This window comes from Parasteatoda tepidariorum, chromosome 7 (assembly GCF_982258835.1).
Source record: "Parasteatoda tepidariorum strain Cologne lab strain chromosome 7, Ptep-v5.0, whole genome shotgun sequence".
Classification (NCBI taxonomy): domain Eukaryota; kingdom Metazoa; phylum Arthropoda; class Arachnida; order Araneae; family Theridiidae; genus Parasteatoda; species Parasteatoda tepidariorum.
The window spans coordinates 99,568,955-99,590,873 of NC_141761.1; the positions used below are offsets into that span (position 1 = coordinate 99,568,955).

Genomic DNA, 21,919 nt, shown 5'->3' on the forward strand with positions numbered 1-21,919 from the left:
TATTTTTCTTTGTTCTATTCTTCATTTTGAACTTATCTAATGAGTTCTGTTTACTTGCAGCTTAAGCGCAATAAATGAAACTTATTGTTTTTCTTAACTTTCTTCGTGTTTTCTTGTTTTTATTTATTTATTATATATATATATATATATATACTAGCTGACCCGGCAAACGTTGTTTCGCCATATGAATTATTTCTAGAGTATGAAAATGTATCTTATTTATTGTAAGTGTGGTATTTGAGTGAGAGGCATGGAGGGCTGTGACATGGGTTATAAGAGGCATGGAGCGCTGTGAACGATGACGGAATGTGAAACAACACACCAAATAATAGTTTTTTTTAAATGTATTGTAACTTTTTTTATAAATTAAATATACAACGAATTCTGAAAATATTAGTCAACAATGTTAATCTCTTAGTGCAATGGAGTGTACAATATTTTTTGTCATTCCATCTTTAGCTAACACAAATAAGCTGGATGGTTTGCCCACTCGAGAGCATGCCACGTATAAATTGTCTGTGTGAAAAACATGGTGTGCTCAAATCTAAGACACATAAAGACATTGTTTGGCCTTGTCAATGCAAATGCCAATCTAATTGGGATCTGATTGCGTTTTAATGGAATTGGCACATGTGTGGGTATAACAGGGATTCGTGAAAGTAATATACTTTCATTCCGGAATTTGTCATTTAAAATAATGACTTCGATAACATTGTTCATAAATTCTTTAACGACTAATCGCGTGCCTTTGCGTGGTGGGTCCAAATTAAGAAGCAAAATAACTGGAGATCCAAATTTGAGTTTTAAATCATGCGGTAGTATGCCTGGTAAATCCAATGAGTTTAAAAACTCTGTTGGAAAATTTGCAGCTTCAATAGGATCGCAAACTGTATCAACGGATTTATATGTCACCAAGTTACCTGGCAATAACTGTTGTATCTTCAGATTCAATTCGTTGACGTCCACATTTTTTTCTGCTAAAATCGCCCTTTCTGCCAGTGAACATCGGGAAATATTAGGTTAATGAGAGCATCTTGTAAATCAATGATTGTGCAGAAATCGTCCGGTAATTTTATGCATCCAGTCTCATCCTTAGTAACTTTTTCATCACCGATATCTAACAATTATTTTGAGAATGTTTCAGCAGATGGATCTTGAAGCATTTGGACGTGCATATTTACTTTTAGTTGAACATTTTCAACATTACTCCACAGTGGAGATGATTTCAAGCAAGCATTGATCTCATCAGCGCACGTTGAACGCGGAATGACGGTAAAGGTTTCTTCATACCGACTGCAACAACAACAAATCGCATGTTGCCGAGGTTTGACGCATGCGCACTTCTCCCTTTCTCCCGTTGTTGCAACAGCCAGCAATCGCCGTCGCACTGGTTTCAAGAATTGGATTGAGTTGAATTTTCGTCGCTGTTGCAGACCCGGGAGCCAATCAGATTTGTTTTAACTCGCTACCCACAATTCCCCTGTGAAGCGAAAATCTTGAATCCATCTTGATCGGATTGTTTACACTTTTGGTAGTTTTCGATAGTTTTTAGTAGTTTTGTCCAGGTCATTTAATCGCATTTCTTGGATTAAATTATTAAAATGTCCCTGCTCTTTTCTTTTAAGATTTAACTCTTTCATCCATGAGCGCTGATTTGTTTTCAATAATTGTAGCAACTGAATTCTACGACGCAATAGTAATTTTTTCATTTTTTTCTTATCCATTTTAAAATACACTAATATAAAATAAAAATAACAATTAATAAGTACGTAAAATTAAAATGAATCTTTAAATGAAATTTAGAAATTAAAATGAAAAACAATGTTAATTTTGGCAGATTAGAAGAGATCGTTCGAAGCATCAAAACTTGGAAAATACACGAGAAAAAACAGGAAAACAAGATTCTGAAGAAGAAGAAGAAAAAAAAAAAGAGCGCTCGCTGTTAAATGTCTGTTTTTGCGCATGCGCGAACATGGAAACGGGTTTGTTGTATCTTGCGGTGTGAAGGTACTTGAAATCAGGTGCAACAGATTCACTGCAACAGAGGAGAAAAATCGTGTTTCGCATCGTTGTTGCGTTCGGTGTGTAGGCGCCTTAAGTGTTTGTCTGAAATCACCTGAACTGCCGCCAAATAATTTGTCATTGTTTATTATATCTTTCAATGTCCTGTTTCCTCAAGCGAATGTTTGTGTGCCATAGTGCATTCATCCCAGATGATAATTTTACAGTGTTTCAACACTGTGGCCATAGAGCCATAGTAGCTTCATTGGAGGTGATGTACCGGCCAATTTGGAACAGCGTTACTTCATCGTTGTTATTCACTGGAAGAGCAGTCACATTGGTATTTTCAACTCGAAATACTGCCATATCACTGCCTTTATTCACATACTTGCAAATATATTTGATGTTCTTCTTTTAAGGGCGAGCATAAGTATTAGAGTTCAATATGACTTGTTGCAACGTGCGTGAATATTGTATTTGATTTATCATGTTTCAATGTCTAGTTTGGATTGGAATATGATTAAATAAAGATATATTTAAAATATACGTTAAATCTGTCCAAAAAATGAAAAAAAAATTAGTTATAAACCTATTCTCAGACCTACTGAATATACATATAAAGCTTCATCAAAATCGCTCGGGCCGTTTAGGAGGAGTTTAACCACTAAAACTGTGACAAGAGATTTTTATATATATAGATATATATATATATATATATATATATACATATATATATATATATATATATATATATATATATATATATATATATATATATATATATATATATATATATATATATATATATATATATATATATATATATATATATATATATATATATATATATATATATATATATATATATATTAAATATATATATATATATATATATATATATATATATATATATATATATATATATATATATATATATATATATATATATATATTAATATATATATATATATATATATATATATATATATATATATATATATATATATATATATATATATATATATATATATATATATATATATATATATTTAAAATTGCATTTTTCAAGAAGATTGTCATATTACCATATTATCTTTCATTGTGTGATGAAAAAGCGTAGGCCGCTTCACTTTCTTAATCAACTTCTTAACTTAAGTAGCCTAATTAATTGACAAAAATTATTTATTTTTTTAGTAATATTTTAGAACTATTTGATTTTTATCAAATTATATTATCTTTGTTTGTGTTTTGAAAAAAAGCAATCCACTTAACTTTCTTATTTAACTTCTGAACTTAACTAGCTTAATTAACTAACAAAAATTATGCACCCTACGTTTTCCAGTTGTTAGGTCTAGAAAAAAAAATTTTTTATTATACTTGAAGAACGTAATTTTTAATTTTCTGATTACATTTTCACGAATTCCAAATGATAATACTCTTTGTAAGTAGAATAGACGCATCAAGGTAACACGATTTCCCCACTCTTTTACACTTTTCCCCTCAGTCGTTCAGTTGATCTTGCTTTTTTTTACATCAGTATATACCAATTTCTTTCTGAAACGTATCGCCATGAAAAAAACAAGATTGCAGAAACCGTGGTAACTGAGAGGGGAAATCACGTAACCAAGAGATGTTCATTCTATTTACAAAAGAGCATAGTTATTTTGTTCGTAGTTCAAATAAAAATTCTTGAACTATGTAATCAAATCTATTTCACTACATGGGACGTGTTAATACATAAATGTTCCAAAAAAAATTCATAAGACTATTTGGCTAATTTTTGCAATTTTTGGAACCTAATTATTTTAACACAAAAACTTTATGCATAAAATATTCTTTCGAGAAATCTTTCTTACGTTACAAAAAATAATAATAATTAATTTAATAACATTTTACCGAAATTAAAATTTAATTTGTTGCAAATTTTTTTCTTGTTTAAAATTTTGCAAATTTTTAAAAAGGGAATTTTTTTCTTTCTTTTTCATCACTTTGCACCAGAGTTGGATTTTTGACATAGCGCATCAAAAACTGTCAGAATACGACGAAAACTGTCAAAAATAAGGGGAAATTTATTTTTTGGCATTGTAGATATTTCATTAGATACTAAATCATACAGAATACTTGCCTTATATATTACTATAATTATGATTTATGTTATATATGACGTATAAAAAATTTAGCAAAAATTATTGAAACTATTAACTGGTTTCACTAATGGTATTTTTAATACTTTAAGACCCATATAACTATTTGGTTTATATTACACGTAATAACTATGAGTTGCTAATTATTATCATTCTAAATAGAGATTTTAATTCTCTCGTAGCACAAAATTCATGCAATTTTACATAATTTTTTAGATTAAGGAAAATGAAAGTGTTCGCCAATAAATGTCTAATCTCAAGATTTTTTTTTGATTCTCAATATTTGTTGTCATTAATTTTATTCAGAGGAGCAGAATATGTCTGACTCGCGAACAAAACATGTTAGGAAATACAGGCAGCCATGAAAAAAATTGCTAAATTTTTTTTTTTTTTTTAATATGTCACTTTTCCAAACACTTTTCTGGTTTAAAAAAACATATTTCAATTTGCGTATTTATTAACTTTATTAACTTTGCGTATTTATTAACAATTCATTAAATTTTTATTTTTTCAATATATTTTGATTTCTATTATTTTACAACACAAATGCTCGTTTATTCAAGAATTGTGTAAAATCAAGTTTTTTTTTCCTATATAAACTTGATTTTCCAAAAATATTTTCTAAATGTTATTGTATTAAAAAAAAGCATTATTTTTGAGGAAATAATTTATTTTAATTTACTTTTTAAACTATTTAAAATTACATTTAATAAAGTCAGGTGAACAAACAATGAAAATATTATGAACTAGTAGCATCTTTTAATTATTGGTCCTTCGAACCAGTGACTAAATTTTTGGGACAGTTATAATTAAATTGTGGGTGAAAAATATTGTTATGGAAAATGACTTAAATGACGCTTCTCCAAATCCTTGGCTTTCTCAACTAAATATTACTCATTCTTATTCTTTCTGTCTTGTTTTTCTTTAGGAAAAAGAAATGTGAATTTTATAACTTCTTGCAGTAAACAGACAGTAGCTATCGTGTAATCAAGATCTTTAATTGCATAGTCTGCAACACAGACTTTGTAGATTTTTTGTAAGTAATTTTCATAATAAGACTAGTCATTTCTATATGAATTTTAAAATGCACTTGATTTTCTGGAATCGCTCCTTTCGACTTCAATTTTATCCTAAAGTTAGGGAAAAATATTTTTAATTTTGATATTTCCTAAAGAATAGTGGATAATCTAGACATATTAGAACGAAAATCATGGTACGGAAGAGCACTTAGCCAAAAATAACAACAAATAAATTTTACAAAATTTTTTCAATTATCAATAACTCATCTTATAATTCTCAAAATCCCCTTTCCATTGAAGGTTGATAACTAAACAACTTAAATTTTCTTACGCAAGAGTAACATTTGTGCTTATAGCTTTCTATGATTTATGATCAACCTGTTTGACTTTGTCGTTAATCTCAGTTCAAAAAAAGTCATTAAATTTATTTGAAAAGGAGTGGCCATGTAGCAAAAACAGGCAGCTGTAAACGTAGGGATTGCTTAATTATCAACAATACAATAAAAATTCGCAAATTTTTTATTTTAAAATAATTATTCTCTTTATTTTTTTGTTCCATTGTTGTCTACATTCCTGAAAATATCATAATGTGTTTAGATTCATTTCAGTATTCAAAAGCTTGTAATTTTAATTTATCTGTAATAGGAAGATGGTAAACTTTGAAACATGGAACATTTAACTTGTTTTAATTTTACTTTTTTCGTGTTTCAATGCAAGTTTGCGAAGTGACTGATAGCTAATTTAATTTTATAAAACATTGTAAAAATTTCAACTTGACTTCGACTGATAAATTAAGCTGTTCATTATGGAGGCTGTTGTAAACATTGAATTTTACACCCAAGAAAAGCCTATGGTGTTTCAGGGTGAAGATTGTTATGTAGTTGAAGATCTGATTATTGAATCCTGTAAATATCTTGGAATAGGACCATTACCACGTCATTTATTTGGATTATATAGTCCTCTATATAAAATTTGGTTTCCATTGTGTTCAGAACTACGTGATATTGGAAAAACTTGGGATCTATGTCTTCGTCTTAGATACAGATTGCCTTCCACAAAAAGACTTATTGTAAGCTGTTATGCGATTTTGTACTCTCGTGATCACTATCTAAATTTAAATCTCTTTTTAGTTTACAAATTTTAATTTTATCATCAAAGAAAGTAAATCTGTTATGAAACTTAAGTCTAATGATTTTTGTCAAACGATCATGATGATGATTGTTGTCAAATATTTTTTATTTTAAAATAGTGAAAAATAATATCAAAGTAGCAGCTGTAGAAAGTTTTTTTTTTAAAATTTAATATTCTAAATTTATAAAAAATATTATTAAGTATGCTTGTTTTTTTATTCAGCTTATTATACTTGCAGACCTAATATTATGTCAATTGATGTAAAATTATGATGGAATCATCGCGAACCAAACACTTCAGGAAAGAAATAACTCAAGTTCGGAATGCACATATCGTAATAACGTATAAATATATCTCTGTTCGAAAAGCCGTAGAAAAATGGCTGAGAAAAAAACACGATTAATTCTGGCCAAAACACGGTCTATTTCTGTCAAAAAACTAACAGAAAACCATGTTGATTTACCAAAAAACAGTGCGATTATGCCATACCGCCTACCCATCCCCATTTAATGTGTTAATAGGGGGTGTGGGGTGGAATTTTTTATTCAAATGGCAAACAGGGTGCACCACCCCAAAAACTAAATGTTACTTTCATTATAATTATTGTTGCTTATGGCCAGAATGTAATTGCTTGTTACATCATTCTTAGTTGGTTAACTGAATTGTTCTGTAAGATGATAAGTAAATCTATTCAACTAAAAGTTATGTTTTCTACTATAAGAATAGCTAATGCATATGAAGGTCAATGATCACATTTAATGACATTGTATGGATGATTTTAGAGATATTTTTAGGCTAGGATAGCCTGGTTGGTGGGGCATTTAGCTCCTGTCCAAGAGGTTGTGAGTTCGATCTCTGCCGAAGACTCCCTGTGTAGTAAATGGTGACTGGTGCACGTTAAAATTGTCTGGTCACAAAGCTTCCAAGTTCCCATAACAAATTAATACATCTGGGAGCAGTGAATTGGAGATTGATCATTCTTTGGTTCAAATCAAATTATAATCTGTGGATGAATAAATGGATGTATGAATGGGTGCACTCATTTAAATGGGCTGTGATGTACGTGTGTGGCTGAAGTTGTATTCTTGGCCATAGGTGACACTACTGAAAAACAAGAAATGCATGCTCTGCCTTAAATTTACTTAGTTTCACCAAGCAAGCTTGCTGGTACTGGCAAGTAACATGGGAAACAGCCACAACAAAGATATATATTTTTTTTCAATAATGTATTTCACGCACGGAATATTGGAAATACTCCTTAAAAAACTAGTCAGGTATATTTTCACTAGTGGTTAGTGCATCCCTGAAATTAAGATTTTTCTCCCTCTGCTCGAAACAACTCCAGATGAGAGACCTTTCCTTTTTTCCATTATAACAATCCATACCATAGCAATTGCTATAATCTTGCCTACAGCTGTATGTTAAAAAAGGTTTTCAATCTTGAATGGGTTAAAAACTAATGAAAGAAATTGATTGATAAACTGTTAGTTATTTAATGTTAAACTAATATGCTAGGTGTATCTTTTAAGTAGATAAACATTTTTTTATGAAATTGGTTTCTGTGATCCATATCGTTAGGTATATATTCTCATTTTTCACTTTTCCAACAGGAATTGCACTCCACTAAAAGAAATCAAGGAATATTTTCACTCTATCAAAAAAGATTCTAGCTACGTTTCTGGTTAAAGGTCTTCAATTTTCCAGAATTTCGTTTTTTTTTTTAATTATTATTATTATATTTTTAAAAAAAGTAACTGCATTTTTTTGGGGATAAATATTTCATGATATTTAATTTTATTCATCATCATGATAACAGTGCCAGTTAACTTCTAAGTGTCAATCAGTTTTGAATAGCATCTGCAATATTATGACCTCTTGATTACTGCACATCTATTTCTTTTATTGCATATGTGTGTTTTTTTAACGTGAAAATATTTAATTATATAAATAAAATCATCCACAGACCTTAAAACTTTTATTTATATTTTATTTAGGAAAAAGGTGATGCCAGGACTTTTAATTATTATTTTCATCAAGTTCGCACAGATTTCTTAGAAGGTAAAATACCGGAGCTGTTTAAGTTTCGTGAATCTGCATTAGGACTAGTTGCCACAGACATTATTCGCTTAATGCTAGAGATGAAACTGACTCCTGACACTATGAAATACAACTGCCGTGACTTTTTCCCTCAAGAGCTTAAAAGAAGTCCTCTTTTGGATAGTTTCTTGCAAGGTCCTCTTGAAAAAGCTGTTACAAAAGGATGGCAAAACAGCAGACAAAATTCTGAATTTGTCAAAGTAATTATTCTTGTTTTTTTTTCCAATGAAAATATATTAATACCAGGGATAGCATGGAAAAAAACCACTCTGAAGGAGATAAGTTTCTTCTAACTCAAGTAGAAATATTTTTTCAAGAAAAAATATCAAATATTACAATAGTTTTTGAAACAGAATTATTATTAGTAATATTATTATATTAGAATTATTATTGGTAATCTGATTTAAATAGTATATATTAAATATATATTAATAATTAATATTTTCATGTTTTTAATATATTAATTATATATTAAATTAATATATTAATTATATATTAAATTAATATATTAATTATATATTAATTATATATTAATAATTATATTAAAAAATAATTGAAACTACAAGGCAGCAATTGGGAGAAACATAAATTTAATTTTTTTTACATAAAGAATAATAGAAAAGCCTAAATTTATACTGTGTAATGAACTGTTAAAATATAATAAAATGTTAATAATAAAATTAATTTAACAAATCATTTATAACATTCTTGCAATTCACTACTACAATTCATGAATTTAATTCACAATTGAAAATAAGTATACTATTTACATACAAATAAGCATATTAATCGAATATATTAATTATAAATAATTGTAACTAAAAGACAACAATTGGGAAAAAATTAAATTTAATTAATTTCTTAGGAAATGAAAACTAATTTCCTTTATTTTACACATAGAAAAACCTAAATTTATACTGTATAACGAAGTGTTAAAATATAATCAAATTTTAATAATACTATTAAATTAACAAATCATTTACAACACTTATATGATACACTACTACAAATCATAAATTTATTTCTACAAATCATTTTTTTTTTAAAGTTTATATAGCCAAAAGTATACCCTATCCTTTTTAGAAATTTATTAGTCATTTTGAATTTCTTCCATTTTATCCACTTGTTTTCATTTTGTTTAGTTTTTTCCAGTGTCCTGGACAAAATAAGTTTCTTTCAGACAAAATTCTAACCCTGATTCAGATATTGCAAGTTTCTTTTCAGAAATGAATGGATAGTTAACGATAAATGTTCTCTTAAAATTAATAATTCTAGCCAATCTCCTATGACTAAGGCTTTGACCCTTTTATCTTTAATTTATTTTCAGCTGCCCCTTAAACTATTTTTTTAATGATGTCTTTGTCTTTTATAGCCTAAAAATAACAAAAAAAGAATATCACTTTTTGCCCTTTCTTTTGTAATCCATTACACGATAAACTCAATCAAAACGGGTTGATTTGTAATTTGTAAAAAAGGTGATAATCCCTGTGACTGACTCTTTTGTTTGGTATTATTTGTATTGTCAGCATTAATACTGAAGAGTATTGCAATAAAATTTGAAAATGAATGCATTTAATCATCAATCCAAAGTTCGACATTCAAATATCTGAGTTAGTAAAACACTCAGATTGTTAGTGTTTAAAGGAAGCATGGTTTTAAATAATAAAATTTAATATATGTGAAACATAATTTTTTACTAAAACTGTCATTCTGTTAACTGTAAAATTCATTAACTATGGTTTTTTAAGCACTTAATGTACTATTTATTCTCCTATTACATAAGTTTTAAATTGCTTATTTAATAAAAAAAAAATTATTATTATTTTTTAATAGGAAAAATATCTGGAACAGATGTTGGACTTGGTTCCCGATTATGGATCTGAGGTGTATAGTGTTAGAATTGATGAAGGTGGTAGAGTTCATGAAGTTGATGTGGTAGTTAATCCTTTTCATCCAATCTTTCCAGGGTTGAGGATAAAAATACCTGGAAGAAAAGATGTGAGTTTTTGCTTTAGTTTTTTACCTGCAATAAATGATTTTGTCATAAATTTCTATAGAAAATTTCACTTGGAACTACTGTTTTGTTGCATGTATACAAATGCTTGATCTTGCCTAATTTGGGTGTGGGAATTTCAAATCTGAAATTAGTTTTTCTCATAAAGCTACAGATTTTGTTTAAATTTAAATTTTTGCAAAATTTTTTGCTAAAACAAGTTTAAAAATGTTATATGTAACAGGGCTCACGGAAATATTGTGATAAATTTCTAGGGAAGTTATTCTACTTCGAGGGGAGTTCCATCATTATTCTACTTCCTGCTTCTAGGGGAGTTCCATCACGATTAATATTGCATAAGAACTTATGTTCAGAGTTGTCATTATACATGGTCAAGGACGCTTCCCTGTGATAACCTGTTGCGACATATGATCCTAGCGGCATATGACAGCATTTCTATTACATTTCTGGGCATGAATTCCTTTACAATTTTAATCTTGATGATGCGTCCGAAATCCCCTGGACGTTTGTTGTAACTTTTATGTATGAAATTTATATTATATCGTAAAATATACTGGATTTTTTCCGATCCATGTTGTCAGCTATGTTTAATGACTTGTGTTTCAAGATTTGCATTATAAAGATTTGCTGTACTTCATTTACACAACTAAAACAGAGCTGAAAAGATCTGAAATATTATTCTCTGATTTTTGTTAAGTTATGCCACCAGTTACAAATATTAAGGAAGTTTTTTTTCTAAGTGTGTGTGGCCTTCTTTCATCTGTATACAGAAATGTAAATCATTCTTGTTTGTTTATAGGGATGGTCACATGTCTGTTCCGTAGAAGATCTCTGCTATATTAGTATAAGGGAAGAAAAACGAAAATTAAAAAATGAGAAACGTATTGTCATTGACCATTTTGTAGAGATCAGTCGAAAAACTGGAATACCACATGTAAGTTTTTAATTCAAATTCAAGTTTTGCTTATCTCTTGGATATGGTTATATAAATTGTCTTTGCAATCATTATAATTCAGTTGATTAATACATTTCGACTCTTTTAAAATTATTGCATGATTTGAGAAAAATAGGTGCTTTCTACAATTTAAATGTATTTATTTTTGTGTCATTCAATTAGTTGCAGCAAAATACTAATTTATAAACAAATAATAATAGCAAATACTAATTTATATTTAATTAAATATTTCTGATAATTATATGTTTGTACCTAAACCTTATTTTGAATAAAATTTTAATAAACTTTTTTTTGCAAAAATATTTGAATCTTTGATTTCAAAATTATATAAATTTACCAGAGAGTCATTAAAAGTTAAACATTAATTATTTTTAAGTATATAAAATACTCTGTTTAAATAAATACAAGTGTTAGCAAACATTATTTATTACACTTGAGCTTTTTTCTGTTAAACAAAACAAGATACTTTAAACAAAAATGCCTATATATTTTCCTTATAATTAAATTAAATTCATGCTAACAAAATGAAGGGAAAAAAAACTTACAAAAAATAAAAATCGATTATCACTATAGGTTTGAAGTCTTAAATATATTTTACAAGTGCTGGAAAGGAATTATTTTACTGAGGCTTAGTTTACTATAATGTTTTACTATAGATTCAAAGTTTATTATATTTTACATGCTGAATAGTCTACTGTTTTACATTAATGTATTTGTTGTATTGCTAAATTTATATATATTTTTCAACTATGGGCTATACTGGTCGATTCCCTAAATCTATAGAATCACTTTTATATTTTCTATAGTATCACTTTGTTCCCTTATTGTGTACTAAACTATTTTAGACTAGCTTCCTATGAATGGAAGTCTCTTTTTAAAATAAGGTTCTAAACACATAAATAAATAAATACAGCATGTAAAACATTTGTTTTGTTTATCTCTTTTCATATGCTTCTATTATACGTTTCAATTTATTAATATTATAATTTGATTCATGTATCCATTTTGATATTGCTTGGAAATTACATTTGTTTGAATTAAATGATTCATGGAATTTCCTTGCATATGCAATTCTAAATTTCTGTGTTTGAAAACACAACAGTTTTAAGCACTTTATTCTCTCATGAATTTGTAAAACCTTAAAAAAAAAAACAGTTAGATAATAAAAGTTGTCAAGCTATCTCCATTGATTCTGTTATTCACTTGAATATGAAAGCCTCTCCTTCATAAATTATGAAACATCATTAAAATTAAAATATACCTCTATATTATTATGCAATGTGGCATAATGATATAGAGGTACATTTAAATATTAGATGCTCAATACCTTGTAACATTCCATCAATTGACGAATTCAAAAGCATCAATTAACTATGCTTTTCGAAATTTAAGGTTTTGTTTACTTTGGACGTTTTTATTTGCTCTTCTTTTGGTAGTTGCGCGGTGATTCACTAGAGTACAGAGTGCATTGAATGTTATAACAGGTAATTAGCATATATTTTCATTTTCAGATAATTTCTAATACCTAATCTTGAACATTAAATTGTAAGCATCAGTGTTATGTTCATTAGATAGTAGGATAAATATGGTTGAGTGTTCTTCTATCTCTTTCTCCCTCTCGTTGGAAATAGGCAGTATTGCTCTGTTCCTCAACCAGCAACTGCTAGCAGATGGATTGTTGAAGTGACAGAATGCTGGAAATTTTGCTTCTTATCTGCTTGATTTGAAACTGTGACATTCTCTTGCTAGAGTAGATAGTAACTGTGAAACAGCCTTGCATATTCCTACTGGGTATTATACCACTTGAAACAACAAAAGAAGCTCTTGGTGAAAACTTGGATTTGTGGAACTTCAAGCTTAAGTTAGTGTTTGGTCTCGTCTATGTTATCATGCAGATTTGCTTCTTTCGACATAGTTCCTTTGGCATGTGCCAATCATAGCTGGTTAATAGTTGTGCTTCTTTCTGAAACAAACTAATCCTCCTGTATGTGTTTGCTTTCTTTCTCTCAGTTCTTCATTGCCAGTACAAGACAAGAAATTTTATTTGTTTTGTGACATCATACACATTAGTATATTTTTTAATATCGATGGAAATTTTCAAAAAGTACAATCAGGTGAAATTATCCGACATTTCATATTAGCAGGTGCAATTGTTGATTCTAAATGTAATACATTATTTTTTCTTGATTCCATTAAAATATCAATTGACTTGTAAAAGTAATTATACATTTAACTTTTAAGCATTTTGCTTTTAATTTTTTCTTATATAAATTGCTATGTTGTTTCATCTTTTTAGTATTTTCAATTTGAAACAGTCCCTCAGTTGCGTTCGTTTGTATCTGTACTTGATGGCTATTATCGTTTGATGGAAAAGTGGACTTATAACTTGTGTGCTGACTTACCTTCTCCAGCATTGTTACACCTTAGAGCTATCAAATGTCACGGTCCTGTTGAGTAAGTTATTGTTTATTACAGTAACAAAAATTGTTTAATCTGTATTCAATTGTTTCTTGTGAATATTATATGTTGTGAATTCCTAATAAGTTTAAAACATTTAAAACTGAATTCCTAAATAAGGATCTGGTTAAATAAGAATTATTATGACAAAAATGTAGTTTCATTATAAGCTGATTTTTCTGTAATTTTTTTTCTATTAATCTTATTTCTAAGCTAACATTGGATCGAATTGACTGAAATCTGGGTAAATTTTGAGTTTCTTTTAAAAAGTACACAAAACTATTTAGAAAATGACTTGAAACTTTTTAAATTTTTAAGATATTCAAATCGAACTTTTCTTACTAGTTGCAAAAAATGATTCTATACAAAATAAAGGGAAATTTTTTTTTTAATTTTTCCTGTTTGTGTGAAATAAAAAAGTACTACTTTAATTACTCATATCTTGCACAGTTATAAACAATTTTTTCTCAAACTTTAAAGTAATAATTTTGTAACTAATTTTAAATTGCTCTAAAAATTTTGTTTAATTTTATTGAATATTTTTAAAATTATAGCAAAAAAAGTAGTTTTTTTTTTTATATAAAAATGTCTATATCTCCATAAATATTTCAGCTAAACTTACAAAATTTTATGCAATTATTGTTTATAATAACCAAAATGATTGTTACAAATTTATTGCTACATTCTTTGGTATAGGTTGTTCAAAAATGCTATTTTACGTTTGTAATTTATTGTCGGTCCCTCATACCTCTAAAAGCTTTCAAATTTATTGATAAGTATGAGAAATCGCATGATCTTAACACTTCTGAAGTTATAAACTGAATCTTTAAGTATTTCTTGAGAAATATGAAAAAGTATATTATTATAAAAGTGTTTCCATTATTTTGTCAACCCCCTGTATTTGTACCATAATTTAGCAGAGATAGGATATACTATACGCTGCACCCTCAAAGTTTGACTAAAAAGAAAAGTTTTTAACCAGAAAAGCCCCACCATTGCATACACCACAAAAATGTTTACTACATGAACGATCGCAGAATTAACAAATTACAAATAAATGATTAAACAGTTAAAATTCATTAAAATTATTCTTAAATATACAATAAATAATGTATGAGATATTACTTTAAAACAGAAATGGTGCATTTTAATAATTTTTAACATAAATTTTTAAATCAGCGCAATAATTGTACTGTGTACAATTGTACGCAATTCAAATGCAAAACAACTGCATTATGTCAATTACTAATTTAAAATATTTCAACTTTGTGTAAGTCAAGTGATTAAGAAGCTAAAAATTATTGAAATATAATAAATTATGAAAAGAATTTTATATAGCACAAAATTGCGCCATATAAAATAATCGCAATTGCATCACATCTCTATATTGTGATTTGATTTGAAGTACCTAAATGTTATTAAATCAAAAGTTAAACAACTGGAAACTCTTATAATTATTCAAAAAAATATTAATAATTATTATAATAAATAAAATTGATCTATGTTTTGCACAAAATGGTACTTTGCCAAGCAATCACGAAAGTATCCCAATTTGTATTACTGATTTTAAACTTCTGAAATTTTAACGTATCAAACAGCTAAAAATCCTTAAAATTATTAAATATTGATCAAAGTATGAATATAATTGATAAATATTGAAATTGAACAAAGAAGTGATCTCGTTTTGAACAAAATTAAAGCATAAAAATATTTGTGAAAGCATTTTTTCTTTAATAATTTATTTATAATACCCCAGTTACAAATAAATAAAATAATTAAACAGCTAAAAATTCTTAAAATAAACGTTAATTGTAGAATAAATAAATAAAAATGATTTTTTTAAATCAGCACCGGGAAAAAAAATTAAAACAGGGAAAAAGCAGACTTCTTAAAATCAGAAACCAGCACTTAATGAATTTTCTTTCGTCCATGTGCTCATCATGCAGCATCATTTTACTCAGACATCTTCAAATTTTGAAATGGTACATTTCCAGGAGTAAAAATAATAAAATTGTCATTCAGCTGAAAGTGAGGATACACTTTACTTTCAAGATAGATCGCTTAAGCATTTCATCCCAACTCATTCCTTTTAGAGAATGACTTGCATATTTTTCTTTTCTTACACTTGCAGCGGAAGAAAGAGGGAGGGAGAATCGTACTTCCGCCGATCCTTATGAGAGACTATTATTCCTGGGGTGGTTGGGAGAGGGGCGTTTGTCAACGATTTCTTTGATTGAAGAAAAGAGTGTCAGTAGCGCTATTGTTACATTCTTGTGACCTGTTTTTCTATCTGCATTTGGAATTCTTTAGATTATTATTGATTATAAATTTTAAATATAGATCACTGCATAGAATGAGAGGGAAATAAGGATAGTTTTGAGAATCAATTCAACAAAGTAGAATTTTTAAACTCAAACTGTAAAAAAATATCTCCAGGTGGGCTGCCCATTAAATACGCCACACATTATAAAATTTAGTGTTTTAAATTTATCTATATATTATTAACAAAAAAGTTCATGCTCTATCAGTTTCAAGTTTCTAAATACTCAATATAATTCTTTGAGTATTTTTATAAAAAACATACTGTACTTTGTAGTAATATATTTCCATGTTATAGGCCTGATTTTGCCTACAAAAAATTGCAAGAAAAGGGTAAAGGAGATGCTGGTTGCTACATAATTCGTGAGAGTGCTATGGAATATGGTGAATATTATGTTGATGTTTTAAAGAAAAGGAATTCTGTACTCGAAGAAAACATCCACACTTACAAAATAATAACCACCGATGATGATCTGTTCTGCTTGCAAGGCTGGTCCAATAGATTTCCTTCTATCCATGAATTGCTCTCATTTCATTCTGAAATAAATAATTTAAATTTTAAAAGATGCATTCCATCTTCTGAATATGGTAAGCTGCTAAAATATATTCTCTGAAATTTTAGTTGCATTTGTGATTTAACTTTTGTAGTGTCATACAAACCACATATTTTTAAACTATTTTTATGCCATGCCTTCATTAATGTTTTTATGATGAAATAATTACAACCTTTTATCTCTTGACCTATTCTAGAATAAAGGCAGAATAATTTTTTATGCAAAAATTTGTTTTTATATAATGATTGAACTTAGACTTTTTACATTAAATTATATTACTTGTTCCAAAAAATTTATGCTTGTCAAATTTCCAGCATGTTCAGTATGTTGCAAAACTCATAAAAATTATTCTATGTAAAATTATCATAATTCTGTAAGGAATGGATGTAATTAATTTGATTTTATTTTGTAACTGTTGTTGAACATTCGACCCAGTTCTGAGTTTCAACTTGTTGGCCAGGTAGCCCAGCAGTTAATGTGTCTGACTGCAAAGCCAATAGCTGCTGTTCGAATCCCACTCAGGGCATGGATGTTTCTCTCTATTTTGTGGTCCTCTGTTGTATGTGATGTGTGAATTTGACCCACCCTACGAATGGTTGTCCGTGGCAGTGTGGTACTGTTGCTCGCCTCCTTGATTTAGGTCACAAGGTGCTAGGCAACTCAAAATGAGCAACACTTCCAACACCTTAAATGATGAAGAACAATAAGTTCAGTAGCTGCCATTAAAAAAAAGAGTTCCAACTCAGTAACCTTTTAATTTTGGACCCAACCCAGAAGAGAAGAGACTCCTGGAACAAGAATAACATATGTTGAGACAAACTAGTCTTTGTGGAGGACTTTTTGATGGAAATGAACCTATTTTCATGATATGTTGTGGAAAACCTTCCATAGTTAGCCCGACAGCAAAGGGTTTTTTACCCATGATCCATCTACCATTGAGAAAATTTTAATTCTGTCACTGTGGTCAGTGTGAACCAGGAGCAGAGTTTGTATTAACCAGCCATCATTGGAATTTGAACCTGGGTCACCTAATTGAAAGGTAAATTTTCTGACCCCTGATCCTTGTATAAATTTATAACAATGCAACTTTGCAAAATAACGCTTTTGACATTTATTGGATCTACACAGCGCTTGTGTAAAAAATTAAAGCACTTAAAGTATTTGTTCATAAACTTTGAGTCATCATTTTAACGTATTAAGGCACCCTTTAATAATGAAATAAAGTATTTTTTTCAAAATCCTAAAGTACTTAAACCCTAAATCAGCCTTATTTTTTTTATCTCCTCTTCTAAATGTCTCCATTTAATTTACAGATGTCTCTGACTTATTGCTGTGCCGTAAAAAAGACAGGGATAATAACTTTGTTACCCGAGGAGATTGCAATTGCACCGCACAATGTATTCCTCATGATGCTATTGTTTTCTCTAAAACCATACCAAAGTTCAATGGAAGATTCACCAGCGTAACTCACGGCCATCTACGTAGAACATGTGGTGAATCCAAAGCTGTTGCAGTCAAAAGTCTGCGTCGGGAAACAAAAGCTACTCATTTGATGGTGAGTCTTCCTTGTCTAGCTCTTGTTATCTCTCAATGTTATACTTTTACCCACCAATTTTATAATATTACTTTTTTTCAATATTATGGCTGTAAAAACCAAAATTAAAAACTAAAACTTAGCAGCGCAACAGCCCATAGAGGGCCAAGGCCTACTGTGCCCATCTCAGTTTTCTTGACCTTGGGCTCTGGGGTGCGGGAGCAGATGCTCCAGTCAGGTGGTCAGCCGAACGCGGAACCCCCGGTGTTTAGTTCCTAAGCATGCTTGGTACTCATTTATCGACCCACTGAAGGGATGAAAGGCTGAGTCAACCTTTCCCGGTCCGAGGATCGAACCAGGGACCTGTGGCACGACAGCTCGAAGCGCTACCGCTCAGCCACCAGGCGTCGAACAACCAAAATTAAGCGGAAGTTAATTAAAAGCATCTTGAAGATTTTCTACAATTAAATTTGTTGCTTATTAGCTCCAAATCCATTAAGCTTAGAGAGGGAAAAGGCCCTTTAATTTTCCAAAGGAGTATCCTCTGTATGATTTAACGATAAATCAGTAAGAATTTTGAATTGCCGAAAAATTATGGACTCTTTGTGACTATAGCACTTATAAATATATAAATTGGTTTAAAAAATTTTAATTAAATAAAACATACTAACTTTTATTTAAATTGAGGACATTTGATCTTGTTAAATTTGATTTTAAATTGGTGATAACATTGTTTTTAAACATGTATATCTGAATCACAACCCACGATAAAGCTATGAGTCTTATCAAAAAATCATTTTAATTTGTAAACTTTTAAATAAAAGAAACTACATCCTCAAAAGTGATATTTAAGTAGTTAGCCCAAAAAATACCTAACATCTTCAGAAAATTGATTATGAACTTAAAGCATTCTTTTTCATTTTCATTATAAGCATTCAAGGCATTTCTGCATACCTGTAAAAAATTCGTATGAATTTCCTGTATTCTATTTTTCTATAAGAATTTTAACACCGTCAATATTTTTTACAAGTAAAGTTGTATACATTTTATGTCTCAATTGCTGCTTTTACTTGCATGCATTCAGTATTTTATTTTTCTTTGAAAAAAGCATTAATGGTTACAGTGTCCTAATGTTAAAGTATAAGTATTCTTTATATTCATATTTTCTATTTAAAAGGATTTAATTAAATTAGATTCTAAGTTTTCAGAACTATTATGTTTTCAGGCTTATTTACAAAAGTTTATTATTTTAATTATCCCTTCTTTTGATATTTACTTGCACGTTTAACATGCAACTAGAAATAAAGTTTTCATTAAATTTTTTACAGACAAAATGCACTTATTGATAATTCTATTTATGTATTCATTTTGCTGCAAGATATTTTCAAAATTGTTAGGATAAAAACATGGTGGCAACACTAGTTCGGAAACATTCTTACAACTCTATGATTTTAGACTTGAAAAGGTAATATTATCAATAAATATGGTATTCAATAAATATATATTGTTATCAATATTAATTTAGATTTAGACAATAATAAAAATGTAAGAAATTGTACTACACTAATTTTATTTTTATTATTAACAAAATATTAACTTGTTAAACACATAAAACTTAGTAACCTATTCTACAAATAACTGTTATTTTCCTTCTACTAATAAGTTTTTTTCCTAAATTTTCCATTAGATTTGTGACCTGTAGGATTTTTTGTTTTTGAATTTATTGTTGGGACTCGTTAGGTACAAAAGTTCGAAGCATTTGACTTAAAATATGCTTCTTAAGTACTTATTTGTCATTAATTTTAGAACAGAAATGAAATAATTAGATTTTTTTATTTATAAGTGAACTATTGTGGTGTCATATTACCAAAATTCTATAGTAAGTAGTTAAAGATCGGCAAGTTTGTAGAACTTAGTAAATAATGTACCGTTTAACTTTTTTAGGAATTTTTATCTCAAGTTGATAAGGTCTTATTTTGGCAACATGAAAACATCATTTCCACTGTTGGTATTATTCTTACCAACCCCACGGCTTTAGTTATGGAATGGTTACCACTTGGTCCACTTGATAGGTATTTACTTGGGCAGGGTAAAAAGATGCCAGAAGTTGATCTTATTGAAGCAGCTTATTATGTGGCTAAAGCATTGTGGTATCTTGTGAGTAATCTATTTTTTTTTTCATCTGTTTTTGTATATTGTAGTTTAAAATAAGTGTTTTTTTTTTCTTCTTTTAAACTTTAAGCTTAGCTCTCTTAATGAAACTAGTGGTGCTGTATTTCAGTTCTATCAGGAGTACTTTCTTCAAACACAAAACATTATTAAAATTGCTAGTATTTGCATACAAATAAAATATGTAATATTAAAACAAAATTTTTAATATATATGTATATACATATATATAAACTTATTGTTTTTCTTAATTTTCCTCATGTGTTTGTATTTATTTATTATGCTATATATATATACACTCATGAACAAAAAAATTAGTGCACCAAGAAGAAGTCGTCAAGATGAAACGAAATTTTACATACGTAATGACTACTTTGATGTAAGTAAATGATTAGAAAATCAAAGATTACCGTTTTTCTTTCATTTTCTAATCATTTACTTATATCAAAGTAGTCATTACGTATGTAAAATTTCGTTTCATTTTGATGACACCTTCTTGGTGCACTAATTTTTTTGTCCATGAGTGTATATATATATATATATACAGTGTTTTCACTACAGCGCGAGAAAGCGAGAATCTCGCATATTTTTTTCTGTTCTCGCATTAAAAAATGATTACTGCGAGAAATTCGCGCATTCTATAAATTAATTTCAAAATTCGCGAATTTCTCGCATTTTGGAAAAGGCTTCGAATTACGCCATTTAGAATAAAATCCGTTTCACTTTTCTTCCTTGATCTTTCATTATTTTCAACATCTGCCTCGTTATCTAGCTTCCCTATTTACCAGTATTGTTCAAAACCTTTTCCAACAACAGAACACAACCCCTTTCAGAACACATTTCTCTGCAACCACGTGCTTACCGTAAGGTTTCTTCATGTAAGACGTTCAAATTTTTAATGCACTAATGTAAGATGGAAGAATACCTTGTAAAGGCAAAATCTTCGATGATGATGCAACAAAAATATTCAATGCTTTAAAAAATAGAAGACGTTAAAAATGCGTTATAATTAAAAAAAATGATTTTTTTTCCAAGAGTTTTTGTGTTTCTTTTAATTTTTAGAAATCTCACTTAACTTTTTGAAATCTCACCCTGTTTCTGAGAAAGGGTGAGAAATTCTCACCCATTTTTTTTCTATGATGAAAACACTGATATATATATATATATATATATATATATATATATATATATATATATATATATATATATTATAAACACAAAGAGAAGTAGAGTAAAATAAAATAGAAAATCATTTAATGGGAAAACGTAAAGGTTTTCATCAGGACACATTCCCTTACGATAAATGCGATATTTCCAAATGAAGAATAATTATCGTAAGATAAAAAAATTACTCTTTATAATGTGTCTATATCACTAAAAAATAAAGTGCAGTTAAAAAAGAGTTTGAGATGAAAGAAAGCAGAAAACATGCCTAACGACATGGAGCAAAAGTAATATATATATATAATATATGTACACATGTGCATCTATATACATAATATATCTATACACATGAAGGAAATGC

The 21,919-nt window shown here is 28.6% G+C and overlaps 1 protein-coding gene and 1 long non-coding RNA gene across 2 annotated transcripts in view; one reads left to right on the top strand and one right to left on the bottom strand.

Moving 5' to 3' along the window:
* Positions 1-5,594: 5,594 nt before the first annotated feature.
* The window catches only part of LOC107457346 (tyrosine-protein kinase JAK2), a 36,626-nt gene continuing 20,301 nt past the window's right edge, over positions 5,595-21,919 (top strand). Inside the window, exons 1-8 of the mRNA XM_016075489.5 lie at positions 5,595-6,233; positions 8,290-8,592; positions 10,226-10,390; positions 11,206-11,340; positions 13,658-13,815; positions 16,436-16,725; positions 18,005-18,246; positions 20,170-20,382. Of these exons, the coding sequence (XP_015930975.2) occupies positions 5,970-6,233; positions 8,290-8,592; positions 10,226-10,390; positions 11,206-11,340; positions 13,658-13,815; positions 16,436-16,725; positions 18,005-18,246; positions 20,170-20,382 (1,770 nt within the window). The 5' untranslated portion in view covers positions 5,595-5,969. The remainder of the gene's footprint in view (positions 6,234-8,289; positions 8,593-10,225; positions 10,391-11,205; positions 11,341-13,657; positions 13,816-16,435; positions 16,726-18,004; positions 18,247-20,169; positions 20,383-21,919) is intronic.
* The window catches only part of LOC139425986 (uncharacterized), a 64,086-nt gene continuing 52,405 nt past the window's right edge, over positions 10,239-21,919 (bottom strand). The window contains exons 2-3 of the long non-coding RNA XR_011637199.2: positions 16,587-16,674; positions 10,239-10,376 (exon numbers count right to left, since the gene is read on the bottom strand). This is a non-coding gene — a long non-coding RNA (uncharacterized LOC139425986). The remainder of the gene's footprint in view (positions 10,377-16,586; positions 16,675-21,919) is intronic.